Genomic DNA, 15,748 nt, shown 5'->3' with positions numbered 1-15,748 from the left:
TATGTTATTAATTCTTTATTTAGTATATAACACACTAGGAAAAAAGTGAAATTTGTCATTCAGAGCTCCCTTTTGTCTGTCCAGCAGCCCTAAACTGAAGGTATCCAGTTTAACAGACAAAACCAACAAATTCCACAGTTCACAGTTCAAAAGTAATCAGTTGTCCCTGATTATCTGCTGATGAATGGTTTCAGCTTTTCCTTACCCCTCAGTCTCTGTCTCTTACGTCTGTTTCACAAAACTGAAATCATGTTCAGCTTTCAATCCAGAACATCAGCATTCATTGCTAATGAGCCGGCAGATGACTGATAAGTATGACTTGCTTGAAGACTTCAGGCTGGAACTTTCACCTTTGTACTCATTGAAACGTCATGAACGATGTCTCAAGACATAATAAATGTCCGTTAGTGTTTTACCTTCCCTCCTCCAAACATTTATTGGTTCATATTTTTCCATATGACTTTCTAAAGAAAAATAAAGGTGTCAGATTTAAACAGCATAAATGACTGAGAGAACCTGGAGTAAGGTGAGGGGTAAACACATTACAGAGTATGGCTTTTAAGATATTTTAGGATTGTTCATATGGTCAGAGTTGCGTGCGCATGAACTTGGACCCTCATTTTCTTTTGCATTTCATTTATCACTGCAGGGCTAGAGCCATAGATATTAACTGTTAGATATTAACTGTGGGCTCTTAATGTTGTTCCTCATCTACATTAACCCCAAACACGCATTCCTTTATATAAAATGAACCACAAAGGGGACATAACCTTCCATACATCCATATTCCAACCTGCTCCACCAGTAGAACCTCCTACAGAAAGAGAACTGATTATTGGCGAGTGCTCATTTGCATGCTGGACGCCGTGGATATTTATTTAAATTTAATTTCTTTCCCGCACACGGTGCTGTGCAGGCTTTTGTGCCAAAGTCATATTAACCCCTTGACTAGTTAATATGCAGTGCACGACGTTGCCCACGCGCGATGAATATTCATACCGATGGCGTTTTCGACGACGTCTTTCCATCCGTTTCTCCCTCCCCCTTTTCGCTGTGTAACGCAACAGCGCGGCGCAATGGAGGTATCCCGGAAGACTCGGGGAAGCTCACAGTTTCTCTCCCAAACACAAGCACACATGGTTTGGCTCCTTGTAGTTTGTCTGACGCTCACTGTGGCTGAGACAGTGAGCGATAAAACTCAGATGCCGAGCAGAGACCGCGCGCTGAAAGGAAGGGAGGAGAAAATGGTCGTGGCAGGTAAATAACGCAGCGTGATAAGTTTGTATAAACTAAAGACAACAGTTGGCACAGGGCGACACCTGACGCTCCAGTTATCTGGGGCCAACCCACGCGAGTGACCTCAGAACAGGTCGTGTTAATAATAGTGACAGGAAAGAGCCTCATTGTTCAGAATTGCAAGTGCAGAGGAAGTAAAGTATGCTGGGAAGTTGTGGCTGAGTTATAAAATAATTATTAAGTATATATTAAGTATTTGAAGTATACTGTATTATACAATTAAGTAGGTGAAGTACACAAGGATTAATTTGACAGCTTCCAAAAAGCTGTCATATTAGTTGTCAGTTGAGGAAGTCCTACTGGTAATTTCCACTCTTGGTAGGCGATAGCAATGCCCTGTGTGACCACTGGTTTGAATTTGTTCAATTCTGCTGAATAACACAGGAAGCACAAATCAAAACAACATTTTGCAGATTATAGTTATCAAGGACAAAATCGTTTTCAAGTGGGTGTTTTTTTTTTTCTTCTTTCTTTTCACTTGCAAGTCCTTGACTTCATCTTGGCACAGCGTGGGTGCGTGAAGTTTTGTTCAGAGATCAATCCAGCCATGTTAAAGGTTGAGACATATCACAACAGACACATTGATTCATATTAACTAAAATTATGACCCTAAAAATTTGTCCATATCCAGTCTCACATGCAAGTCCTTGAAAATTACTTGATTAGAGTCAGGAAATGCTCATAGTTTGGATTAAAACAGACCCTTTAATAAAGTGAAGGCATACTTCTCCCAGTATTTTTAACTCATCCACCTGAAGCAGCAATGACCGAGGTATCCACTGTTCATCCGCCCGTCCATCCACAATTCACGAGAATCACTGCTCCTTCTACAGTATTGGTCAGAATTTAATCAAACTTACACTTTGATCACCTAATGGGTCTTCGCCCAAATCGTGCTCAAGGTGAAGGTCATACTTGTCGTTTTATGGGCAATAACGTGAATTGTGATGGATTGTGAGCCGGATGAGCTACAATGTCACTGACGTTCTGGCTCCAGTCTTTTCTCCACCTGAGCCGTAAAGCTCAGCACAGCATCCTGATTTGTCAGTTTCAGCGATGGCGTTGGAGCAGATTTAATTATGATGGTGCAGGAACAACACCAGCACATTGATATCTGTATCACAGGCACAGTTTTCAATTCTCACCAGGACTTATTCACATAGGTTTTTCTTTCTTTCTTTTTTTCCAACAGTATTATCTCCATTCTCTATTTGAGTTCTGCCTGTGGGAACTTAATTTATTATATTCCAACTCTTCCACTCTGGAGGTCTCTGTACCTCTTTACATTTTTTGTTTAGTTTTCCAAGAATGGCACAGTGAGTGAAGAGGCCATTTTACTATGACTGAAATGAATGTAGCATTTGTTGCTTGATTTTTGTTGTGTTGAATCTGGTTGAGTTGCTGGCCAGAGATATTTGCTCTCTAAATTACAGTTTTGATTGAGTGGAAATAAAAATATCAGTGTTTTCTGGACTTTTTACATCTGATCGTGGCTTGGTGATATGGATATAGGGACCAAGTATATTTTAGCCATATAACTAAAAGTTCTTTATTTTTGTCTTAAAGTTTTCCAGCAGTTAACTGACAAATTTCGAGGTTTGGAGGTTTTTTGTTTTTGTTTTTTTTTTAAGACAGCTTAAGACATGAACTTATTGAACCAAGTACCTTAGGATGCATTTGCTGTAATACTGTTTAGTAGAGGTGGAACTCACCAGACACCCCACAATACAATATTATCACAATACTTCACTCATGATACAATATTATCATGATTTTTAACATTTTACAATATTCTGAGTATTGCATTAACATATATTGTGATTTATCACCTTTCCTCAACTGCAAATTAGTTCAACTTTGTGTTGTCTGTTTTATCCAATAAGATAGTTATCTCACATCAGTTTTTTTTTTTTTTTTGCTGCAAAATGAGATTGTCAGCACTGCCATAAATGTTGCCATAAGACGTCTGCTATCAATCTGCAATTGAATGGGGTCAAGTTGGCAATTACGTGCAATCTGTTCCTGATAACACAGCAATTAACTGTTAGGAATTGTTGAAAATCACAATTTTGTTGCCATCTACATAGGCAGAAATTCACATTTAACTATTAATTTGCCCTCAGCAACATTCCTGTTCTATAGGAATATAACCAGAATACAACCAGTTGGCAGCCAATTGAGTCAAGTCCCCTCGAGTTGTGCTCAGTGACAAAGACTCATTCAGACTGACGGCAATATGTTGGCGATTTGTCTGTAGTTATAAATTAGATAACAGTAAGGCTGCGTTCACACTGCAGGTCTTAATGCTCAATTCCAATTTTTTGTGAAATCCGATTTTTTTTCTCTGTGGTTGTTCACATTTGCAAATGCGACTTGTATGTGATCTCCTGTGTGAACTCCAAACAACCTAAAAGTGTCTCGCATGCGCAGTAGAGGACACAATAACGTCACATGTAGTGAGCGTGCTCAGTGTTTGCGGAAGTAAACATGGATCAGGACGCAGAATAGAATGAATGCGACCTGGCTGTACAGACACAGGTCACATTTGAAAAGATCAGATACGTATCAGATTTAGGACCACATATCCAAGTGGCCTCGGATGCATTTGTAAAAATCGGATCTGTGTTGTTCAGACTGTCATGAAAAGATCAGATACAGGTCACATAAGGGCAAAAAAAATTGGATTTGGGTCACTTCCAGCTGCAATGTGAATGTAGCCTTATTTGCAAACCCTCAACAACCTCTCTGAGAGTGATTGCAGTCAGTCCAAGTCACACTGAGACTGTTTAAAGAAACCTTCTCTGAGGCAACCTGTGCAATTGCCTCATGGTTGTGAGCTCCTCAAGCTCTGGGCAACCGTTTAGTCACCACAAGTTGCTGCAGAATGTGAAAAAATTCAATTCAATCACCAGGCAGCCATTGCAAGAAGGTTGCTGTTCTACTTTTACTCATGTGACTGAGCCATTAGATTGCTCTGAATTAGGAGCCAGCTTTGTCCAGTGTTGAATGTTTTTTTTTGGTTGAGCTGATTTAATGTAAGTGTGCTCGGCTAATGTTATCTCAGGATGGTAGTGCGTGAGATCAGCCCTTTCGGTGAAAGTATTCCCAGAGTATTTTAATTTATTTAATGAAATATCGATATTTGATGTCCCTGTATCGATACAGTATCGCCGTGCAAAATATCGCGATACTATGCTGTATCGATTTCCCCCCCACACACTCCTATTGTTTAGCTTGTTGAGTGTATGTGTGTGATTTAGTCTGTGGACAGTAATAAAATCTTTGAGTCAACAACAAAATCTGTAGTGGCAGCAAAAGCCTGTTGGGATATGTGGTGGGATTGTATACAAATAGTCAGGATAACACAAATCTGTTTGGCTCAGGTTCTCCGCTCTGTTATAGCCATACTGGCACAGAAAATGTGATGTTTCAGCAACTACATGTTTTTTTCCTCTTTTACCAGTTTCAATACACTGAATGAAGTCATTTTTACTACCTTTTTTACTACCTATTTGTAATTTAATTCATTCTATAAATCAAACACCCCGCTCTCACTTCAACTTGACTTATTCTTTCATTCATCTTTTCATCTTATTATTTTGGGAAAGCAAGGCTGGTATTAGTGTACCTTTAAGCAGAATCATGGCGCGATATGACCATAGACAGTAGTATCCACAAAGTGCATTATGGGACCTGGGTGTGAGTGCATAGGATGAAGCGGTGCCGCAGTGTCCAGAGGCCCATCTGGGCATTATGCGCATGAAGGCTCCGCCCGTCGTAAGTTCCTTCTCCGTCTGTTGAAGCAGCTCGGAGACGCCGCATGGCAGAAATCTGTTCCTCCCCTTTCACCATGGGGGAGCAGTTTAGATGGGGTTGTTCAAGTGTGTGTATGTGTGTGTTGGAATAGTTTTGTGTTTGTCAGTGTGAGCCATTAAGCATGAGTAATTTAAGAATTGCAAGAACTGTCTCCACATATGCCCTGTGCTGTCCCAGCCTCGTGTGTGTTTGAGTACACACACTCGCATCCTCTCTGTAATGAAGATCACTAATTTTGAAAGTTGCTTCTAGCCCGCCATCCTCTTTAAAGAAGCTCTGTGTTTCTTCTTCAGACGTCCTGTTGTCCTGTGTTCTCTCCCTTCTTTGCTCCAGTCTCTATAATGTACTCAGTGACCTTGGCGAGAATGATCCAGTGGCAGATTGCTACATGGTAGGGGCACAGTAGCTATTATTTTGAGTCAGTGCGGGATAGACTGCCAATATTTCTTCTAAACAGGATGGGGGAGGTCAGCTGACTGAAATCAATCTCTGCTACATGTTTCACTATAACTCTTAAAAGCAGGTTCATAGAGAAGATATATTTCTGGTATTACTCCTCTGTTGTTTCTCTTCCTTCTCTATATGCCCTTGCTTTTTTGGCTTTGGAAAGAGCTTAGGGGGAAGAAGAAAACATGCAACTTAGGTATACAAATAGGAGATAAATAAATAAGAGATTTGCTTATGGGCAGCTCACTGATTATTACTCGAATGTTAGAATGTCAGCGCACGAACTTAACCTGAAATTTGGTATTTGAGAGTTATCCCAGTGTGTGTGCGTGCGTGCGTGCGTGCGTGTGTGTGTGTGTGTGTCTGTGTTTTCATTGTGGTGATTTGGTTTCCATCCCACAGTCAGTTTACTGAATTGGAGACCCTCTTTAGCATAGCATGTATCTTGGCTAGTGCGCTGTAGGGTAAACTCTACCCCTCTGTGACACAAGCTGTATAGAAAATTGTTGGATTTGCTCTCATATTTGTGCAGAGGGGGAATGTGAAGGTTAATTTTTGCATGAGTTCCCTTTAATTGTGTATTTTTTGTTGGGCCACTTGGATACTGCTGTGTTATTTGCCCATCAGACCAGCTTTTGTTAGATTTTCCAGCAGGCCCAAAGAGGACATGCCTCCATCTTTCAGGAAGGGAATAGTGGAGTTGATGCACTAATAGCAATATTTTTCCAACCCTGGACAGTGACAGTTTGAAATGCATGTATGCATCACAATAACAAGTTGGGTTGGTTGTATTAAGGCCACAACATTAAAGTTTTCATTACTTACCGCTTTATGATTTTTTTAAAAAATGGACCACCTCCCACCAGTCTTTCCTGTTTCCCCCCCTCCCCTGCTTTGCCCCACTCTTTATCGCCCCTACCCACCCTCCCATACAGCAGAGGGGTAGTTGGCAGCAGTATAAAGCATCAGCCTGCTCCGACGACTCGTGCCTGACTCCCTGCCAACCTGTGTGAAGCTAGGAAGGGGAATAGGGAAGAGGGAGGGAAGGGGACGAGAGAGGAAAGAGATAGAATGGATTTTTGGAAGGAAGTAAACAGAGCAGCCTGGAAATCGACCTTCCATCACCAGTTTTGGCATCCAGGGATAGAACCTCTCCCATGTCTCTGTGAGGAGGCAGCAGCGCTTGGACTTCAGTTTTACGGGTGAGAAACACGGGATCACGGGTAGAACCGGAGGTTAACAAAGACTAAATACCCCCTAAAACATGTCAAACTGGGCTTTATTGTCCGCTAAGCAACAGACAGATTGTTGTTCCCTTGACTGGTGGTAACCTTGATTCAAGCAGAGTGGCAAAGTATCCGGGTTCGATTTTTTTTGGTTCTGGTCCAGCTGCCTTCAACCGCCATGCTAAAAGCAACAAAAGGTGGCCAACGTATTCCGCTTCAGTCCTGCTGTACTGTAGAGAACGCACAGCGCTTTTCAGATATCCAAGAAAACAAAGGCACGCAAAGAAATTACGCCCATATCTCATCCAAGTTGGAAAAAAATCCTTTTCATGAATCCTTCCCCCATATTCAGCCTGTTTTCTTCTTTTGTAAGCCCAGTCAGTCACCCTCCCTGCTTGTTTTTTTGTCGTCCTCTGTTCTTTCTTTTGCTGGTGTAGTGAGGGAGCATAGTGAGGGTATTCAGTTCTTTCTCAGTGCCTGCGTGTGTTAGATGGGGTAATTCTGGCAGAGTGGGGTGTGGGCGCTGGTCTGGCGGGGGGGGTGCTGGACTAGGCACAGTGAAAGGAGCCAGCCTGGCACCGTCTGGACCTCTGCCAGAAGCTCCTTGGGAGAAACACCCACTGCAGAGGTTGGTGTGCAAGTGATTGTGTGGCTGATTGCGTGCATTCAGGCAGCCGTGCACGTGTTTAGCAAGAAGAGAGTGAGGGATGATGGGAAGGTGGTGCGAGGAAGAGAGTGTGAAGTGAAGATGGAGAGCAGCTGACAGAGATGAGAGGGCGGGGAGATTTGGCTCCGAGCTGGCTTCTTTGGACAGTGCTGTGTCGGCATATTCTTGGCTAACTTTGTTTTTACTTCTCTTTTTTTTGTTTGTTTATTTGTTTGAATGTTTGTTTTCTCTGTGTTCTCTTGGATGAAGTGCTTGGTCTTTTTATATAGCGCCCAAAGGCATGGTGGTCCGAAAGCCAAAAGAATCCTTCACTGCCTCTCTGCTACCCTCATCTGTTGCTTCTCACTGGCTATTTACGCCTTTTATTGTTTTGGCAGGCTGATCTCTCCTCCTCCCACTTCTCCTCCTCCTCTATCGCACACTCTTCTCCCTCTCACGCTCACAGTTTTTCTCTCTCTCTCAGTCATTTGGCAACTACAGTACTTTTTATCGCTATGGTCAGAAACAAAGGACAAGAGGGTGAGAGTGAGCGGAGGATAGAAACAATGCAAATTCACAGGAAAAAAGGAAGACGATTTCTAGTGTCCTCCCACCTCCTCAAGTCAACCCCATGGAATGAGAATATTTTGCTAGTAGAGACACAGATATACTTTGATTGCAGCTGACTGTGCCCGTGAACATGACCTAGCAGTGCCAAACAGCCTGCTGCCGAAAGACAGGACTGTCGCACAACAGGAGGGCAGGAAGAGACTGCCTTAGGGCAGCCAGGCCCCTGTGACATTTTAGTCCTTTATACAGTGTGTTACTGAACAGAACAAAAAACAGTTTTTAAGTAACAAAAGTGCCTTAGCGTGCCAAGAAAGTATTATCAACTCAAGTGTACTCTTGTGTAGTCTTCCAAACACTTAATGTTAAGGGTCCCAGCATTCAAAAACAGTTCTTTTCAGTGCTCTACTGTCTGGGTTCAGAGTAATCTCTGGAAGTCTAAACCTAAGTTAGCTGCTGTTCTTTGGCCTTTTGTCGCAAAGAGAGATCATCCCAGTCCTATCTAGGAAATGAACTATTATGTCCGTATCAGATTAGAGATTGTTTTTATTCAGGTCAGTGTTGCGCATAACATCTCAGAGCAGCCACAGAGTAATCACACGTTGAACTCAGAGCAAGCATCCATTATTGGTATGTGCCTAAGCTCTTAGTGTACCCTGTGGCCTGTTTATCTGTAGACTAATATTAGTGGTTGCAGTACAAACCAGCCTTGCTTAGTGGAGATTTGCACGCTAAGTCACCTCAGTCTTCTTAAACCCTAATCCTCCTCACACATCTGTGAGCCGCACACACACACACACACACACGCACACTTCCTTTTTAGCACTCTAATTCCACTCAGCACAGTTGGCAGTAGAGTGCTACCTCTCAGCACTCCAGTTTGTTTTACTTATTGGGTATTTTTAACATGACGAAGATTAGGGCGGCATTGAGTCTACTTGCGGTGCTCTTCCCCACATGTGAGGTTATACAGGCTCACGCCCCTGAAGTGTAGTCATCATTTTGCTTTGTGGACACCCAGCGGTGCCAAGCTGAACACTAAATACGCTCACATTCCACATAAAGTGGAGTAAGAGAGAGAGAGATCAGAGAAAACTGCTGCTTTGTGCTTACTTGTGTGTATTGAGGAGAGGACAGCAGGGATAGAATGGCAGTCAAAGCTGTGTAATCCCTTAAATGTCTTTCCTGCACAGAAGCCACTGGCTCTGATTTGCTGGCCTGGGGCAGCCTGTAACGAAGTGAAGACCTGCGAGGCCAAATCGAGGCAGCTAATAGGCCTCTTTGCTCTCATATTGTAATTTGTATCACTGCATCACAGTGTTATGGTCTGAAGCCACATTTGCACACTGTTTCTCTTCACAGACAAGCATGCAGTCAATGGGAATCCAACTGTGGAGCCTTTCCCAGAAGGCATGGAGACCATCATGTTTGGTGAGACTGCACAATCACAGTTTTTTAACAATCAGAAATAAACCAATATGGGATCTTCTTTTACCAGTTTGTGGTTAGTAACACATTTTGGCGAGAAGCTGGTTTTACAGTAGCACAGAAGCAGTAGTAATTTGTGTATTTGTTTGCTGTGTTTGTGTCCAGGAATGGGCTGTTTCTGGGGAGCCGAGAAACTTTTCTGGCGGCTTCCGGGAGTCTTCTCCACACAGGTGGGCTATGCTGGTGGCTTCACACCCAACCCTACTTATGAAGAGGTCTGCACAGGTACTGCACTTTGTGTAATTATACCTCCTGTACTTTGATTTATAATAACTGATCATACTACTTTCCTGTGAGGAAGTGAAGTGGGTTGGCAGGGTATTTTACTGTTAGATATGTGGCCAAAAAAAAAGATAAGCACTTGGAAAGGTTGTTTTAAGTACAGCTATCTCTTCCTCTTGCTCCTTCCCTTCATCTGCAGTCAACTACTCAGAATGCACTGCTCCAGATGGGCTGCACCCACCCATCCCCACCCCCCCATGACCTACTTGTAAGGATTGGGCTCTGTACTGTGCTGTACTGCGGCGTTTTTGCCAACAGAGGTTACTGTGTATGAAACGCCATAGATTGGGCTTCTTTCCCTGAGAGTATGATTTGGCGAACATGCTGGATATGAAAGCATAAATTCTATTTGCTATGGAAGACTTTGAAAATGTTTGGCTACCTGTCTGAATCCCTCTAAATTAGTCTCTTTCAGTTGTCCTCATCGTGACAGTCAAAAAGATTTATGTAGGTAGTTGATGTATATATTCAAGAGAATGTGTTAGATTTTAGTCTGTTTACCTCCCTTGTGTTTTAGGAGATATGAGCTTAGTTTGAGGCTTCTCCATCACTGCAGACAGGCATAATGTCTAGGTGCAGGCACAGCATGGGGACATGGAAAGGAAGGGAAAGATGCTCTGGGCTTGGTTGGCAGCTTTTCTGAGCAGAGCCCTTCATAGGATTTCTATGTTTCTATCTGTTCTCCTCCCAGTCCTGCTTTCTGTCAGTTTCCCAGCAACACGATGGTCAGCTATGGAGGAAGATGGAGATGGAGACAGATGACAGAAAAAAAAAGGGAGACTGAGTGCTGAAGCAAGTGAGGAAATGGGTAAAATAAACTTTTGAGAAAAAAGTGTGAGAAAGAATGGTTACCTGTCCATCGGCTGAGAGAGTGCGGGCGTCGCTCCAGTGGCCATGACGGAGCAGAACACTGCGACGGCATGAGACCGAGGAGCTGTCAACACAGCCAAGGCAGGACAGACAGACAGAAAGAAGGGGTTGATGGAACTGTCAGAAGAGCCGGGGAAGGATAGAAGGACAGGCAAGATAGGTGGATGGTTTGACAGACAGAAATAGGAGAGGTTGAGGTGCAGTCAGATTTGTCTTTGAAGGACAGACACATACAGACAGCTGAGCGTGATGAGAAAATGATGTTATTATCAATGAGCATATTTGAACTCATTTGTAATACAGTCCACTGTGCAAGATGTTTGTGATACAGAATCAAAAGCTGATGCTGATACCTTTCAGTTCTACCGCGCTGCATGGCGATTCATCCGAGCCTCCAGCCATAACAGTTAGGTTGCTGATCATATAAGTGTGTTTAAAAAAAATTGTAAAAATTATTCGTTAGTGTGTTATGTTCTGCCAAATGTTAGATAACACAGTAGTGGTCAAATTAGGGGAAATATGAGAAATATTTTGGGATAGTTAAAAAAAAAGAAAAGCTGGCGATTGTTGGTAGGAAAAAAAATTCATAAAGTCCAGACTCCCATAATTTGCTTATCTCACCATCCACTGTGCTGTATGCTCACAGAAATGTTTTGCAGTGATACAACACCTTCCACCCTCCATATTTTCCACTTTAGTTCAATTTATATTTTACAGTTAGAGTTAATGGAGGCCATGTGTAGACCTCTAAGGTATAGGCCTTAAATTTTATTTCAGTGTGCAGGATCGGAACTATTAATATCACAACCACAATAATAAATAGTAGTGTGCGAAAGACTGTGGCTGTTTATACAGTCTTTCGTACACTTTTTATTTAGGTTGGAAGGTTAGCTGTGTTTCATGATTAAATGTAGGACATTTCTATAAGGAACCACTGTGATTATGTTGTGTCATTCACTGTGACTTGGAGCAGTGAGCAAAACATTTGCTGTAAAAATGGTTTTGCTATAGGGCCATTACTGCAATAGAGTGTGTGTGTGTGTGTGTGTGTGTGTGTGTGTGTGTGTGTGTGTGTGTGTGTGTGTGTGTGTGTGTGTGTGTGTGTGTGTGTGTGTGTGTGTGTTTTATTGCTTCATGCTGTTTTGGCTCTGGATGATTGCTACTGGCATAAGAAACTTGTAAGAGAAATGTCAGAAGCCATGTGGTATTTCAGTAGCTCCAGTGTGAAGGTACCTTTTCAAGAATGCATTCTTCAACAAAGGCTTGGCTTCAGAATGTATTCATATAGCCACCATGGATGAGATGACAGCAATTACACTTGTGACTCTCGATTGTTCATAAAGTGTCACTGAAGGTAATTTTAAGTATTTATATGGATTTCCAAAGCTTTTTCCCTCATTATTGTTTTTAACAGCAGGGAATAATTAAACCAAAAAAGGGCAACAGGGTGACATGTTGGTTTTTGAGGTATTTATCACCCAGAAGCCTGTTCACCTTGCTGAAGGGTCCTTCAGCCAAATATTGAATCTCTAGCAGCTTTAGTGTTGCTGGTCTTTTCCACTTTCACCCCTTTCATGCAGGACACGCCTGGAGAGTCATGCCACAAAGTCACATTTTTTTCAGGTCTTAACAGCTACGTTTGCTGCAGTTGAATTTTCTGCTTTCTGCCATTTCTGTTGACTTGCTCACACCATGACTCCCAGCCCTAGCCCCACTCACTATTCTTTATGCAAAATGTTTGCATTTCCACAGGGTTAGAGACTCTGCATAGGTGATATATATAATATATGCTAAGTACAGTACTGTGCACTAGTCTTGAGCCACCCCTCATTTCTTTATAACTAGCAAACCCCCTCCCGCTATCTTTGCTTTGGTATTATATATCTCTATTACACTATCAGAATCAGAATCAGAATCTTTATTGTCATTGTACACAGAAGTTGCACAACGAAATTTAAAATGCATTCCTTTTAGGTGCCTCAGACAATAAATAATAAAATAATAAAAATATGAGTAATATGCTAAGCACACAGTTTAATATTTTTACTGAAGGAAGATCTATATACTGGTAAATTTACTAGAATAATACAATAAAAATGTGTAAAATTAAGAAGATAATAAAATCAAAAAATCAAGTGGAGACCTGACACAAGATCTGAGAGATGCATCTGGCCCTTCAGTTGATTCATCTACTGTTCAGCAAAGCCTCATCAGAAATGGTCTCAGTGGAAGGATCACTGCCAAGGATCCATTCTTAAGGAAGGGAACAAGTCTTACAACAGGTCTTATGGAGCGATGAATCCAAATGTGAAAATTTGTGTTCAAATTGTTTTCAATATGTATGTAGGAGGTCAGGAGAGAGGTACAACAATGAGTGTCTACAGCCATCTGTCATACACTGTAATTCAGTCTGTGGAGTTGTGGATCTTGTCAAAATTGATGGAGTTATGAATGCTGTCAGAAAAGTACAGTCAGATTTTGATCCACCATGCAGTATAATCTGGAAAGCATCTGAAAGCAAGATCTTCATTTCCCAGCATGACAGTGATCCCAAACACACTGCTATTGCAGCAAAAGCATACATTGATGGAAATAATACACAATGTAACACTATCAGTCTTGCACTGGCCTCCCCAGAGCCTGGACCTGAACATTATTGAAGCAGTGTGGGATCATCTTGACTGTGAACAGAGCAACAGGCAGCTAACATCCAAAGAAGAGCTTTGAATGTCCTTCAAGAGGCCTGGAGAACTATTCCTGAAGACTGCTTAAAGAAAATGACAAGAAAGCTGCCTCAGAGAGTTCAGGCTGTGATGAACAGTAAAGGTGGTCATAACAAATACTCACTTTGAAGTTCATTAGGATTTTTTTTCCCCTTATATTTATTTCCATTTGTGTTTGCACATTTTATTAAATAGTTCCACCTATGTCTCATTTTCCTAGCAAATTATAAAGACATGAAGAGTTTTGCACAATACTGTATAATATGCAAATATGCTTAAAAATAATTTCTTTCAGGTGTTTATGAAAAACAGTTAACACACACTGAAAAATGTTCAGTCCTTGAGTTTGGTAACAAGTGTTTAAATAAATGAACTCCATTTTCATTTGGCACAACATGTTTCTTTGAGCATCATTTAAAGAGAAAAGGTTTCTTTCAAACCAGATGCATGAATCTGGCAGCCGTTCATCTATTATCTGCAATGCACCTGATGCATCTTTCTGTGTGGGCATCCTTATGTGTGTGTGCTATATACTGTACTTATGGCTTCTGATGTGGTTCCAAGCTGATTCCTCGGGCTTTATGTTTAGAAAAGGTATATGTATACAAAGGGGTGTTTGGTGTTTGAGATGATCATTTCTGCTGTAAATGATGCATGTAGGTGCAGATGCACCTACATTTGAGACCTAAAGCAGCTTCCACTTTGTGAATGCCTGCAGGCAGCTTGTTGAAGCTTTGGGGTCCTGGCAGCTGCAGACAGGAGTGAGTGCTTTTGGCAACCTCCACCATAAGCCCCAACATTTACTGTGCCTCTTTTCTCGCTCTGTCTTTCTATCTGCATCTCCCTGTTTCACTTTCTCTCTCTCCTCCATGGTACCATGAGCAGTAACTGTCTTCTAGCTGTGGCACATGAACTCACTGCACAAGCATTCTATTTATGAGCACTCCTTTGCAATGTTCAACAGACAATTGCTTTGATTTTAATCAACTGTTACTGTCCAATGTTTGTGGTGAAATGTAGGAGAAAAAAGTGAAATAAGGATGATGTGGTCATCGATGAGTGAAGTATATATCATGAGAGAGGATGTCATGTCATTTTATTTAGATTAACACAAGTTTGTCCTTCTCTACTAGGTCTGACAGGTCACACTGAGATGGTAAGGGTGGTGTTCTCCCCTCAAGACATCAGCCTCGAAGAACTGCTTAAACACTTTTGGGAGAACCACGATCCTACACAAGGTAGCAGCGCACACATGCACTCACAGACAAACCCCAAAGTTGCTCTCAAATAAGTCCTCTCCCAAGGGGCACAGGGTGTATTAGAGCAGAAGGATGATGCCCAGACGTGTGCCTGTGTGTGTGTTGTGGTGGGGGGAGGTCTCATGGGTGTAAGTCAACGCCAGACAGTGTTAATGTGTCTGAGATCCAGCCATCCATAGAGAGACCCACCAGTGTGGTGTATGCTCAAGCCCCCCAAAACCCTCACTGAGCATGTGCATGGTCCTTACTTTATTCAATGTATACCAGCCAAGACTTCACATGTTGGCTTCTGAGTGACGCAATGATGATACTAAATTCAATCTTTTCTAGGTTGAATTATTATGTCTGTGGATTTTTTTTTATTGTGCTCACTGCATTTCATTGGTGGGTTTAGTCGCTTAAGTTGTCAGCTGAAGTTGTCAGTGACAGGAGGCTGGTGAATATTCAGAAACTTTGCTGCGGTGCCATAACAGTTCACTTAACTAATTCAGATGCTTCTCTTGTGATCCATATTCCGTCAGTCTGTACTTTATACAGGGTGACGCACTCATAGAGCATCAACAAGGACCACATCCCCCAAAAGCCATCTCTCTTTTTTTCTTCAAGTCTTTTGCTCTCTTGTTTTCTGTGTTCACTGGGGGAGGTGATGTAAGAACATTAATGCACCGGGAGGATACATGGAGGGTGTGTGCATCTATGTGTGTGCGAGAGCTAGAAAGGACAGGCAAAGAGGTACTCTGCTCGCTTATATTGAATTTAGGGAGGGGCATGACAACTTGGGAAGAGATGGATCAAAGATTCATAGGCCCGACCTTCAGCCTTAAAACAGGCTTGTGCACATGCATGCACCACTCACAATAACGTCGCCCGTGACAGTTTTGTCATCCCTTTTGCATCTGTCATGATTGCTCTCTCGTGATTGCTCCTGGTGTGACCTACATACAGTGAAATGTCAGCCATGTTTTGTGCATCTACCACTAAATCCCAGAAAACTACAAGCATAAGCTGAATGACCAGCTCTTCACTTTCCGTGTTCTACATGAGGTGGGTTTTATGGAAGGATGCAGGAGAAGACGAAACTATTGAGCACAGAGAGTCATCCAAGAACTCCATCCTAACTGATCAGAA

The 15,748-nt window shown here is 42.1% G+C and overlaps 1 protein-coding gene across 3 annotated transcripts in view; it reads left to right on the top strand.

Annotated features, from left to right (window-relative positions):
- The first annotated feature begins 1,049 nt into the window (after positions 1-1,049).
- The window catches only part of msrab (methionine sulfoxide reductase Ab), a 38,230-nt gene continuing 23,531 nt past the window's right edge, over positions 1,050-15,748 (top strand). For all 3 annotated transcript variants that reach the window (XR_004019070.1, XM_030719618.1, XM_030719617.1), the window contains exons 1-4: positions 1,050-1,257; positions 9,361-9,429; positions 9,592-9,711; positions 14,495-14,599. Coding sequence is in view for 2 of the 3 variants with exons in the window: in XM_030719618.1 (XP_030575478.1) it covers positions 1,077-1,257; positions 9,361-9,429; positions 9,592-9,711; positions 14,495-14,599 (475 nt within the window). In the remaining variant the exon portion in view is untranslated. The remainder of the gene's footprint in view (positions 1,258-9,360; positions 9,430-9,591; positions 9,712-14,494; positions 14,600-15,748) is intronic.

Source organism: Archocentrus centrarchus, chromosome 22 (genome assembly GCF_007364275.1).
Source record: "Archocentrus centrarchus isolate MPI-CPG fArcCen1 chromosome 22, fArcCen1, whole genome shotgun sequence".
NCBI lineage: Eukaryota > Metazoa > Chordata > Actinopteri > Cichliformes > Cichlidae > Archocentrus > Archocentrus centrarchus.
The sequence above is the reverse complement of the archived record's forward strand: the minus strand, read 5'-3'. Positions and strand labels throughout refer to the sequence as shown.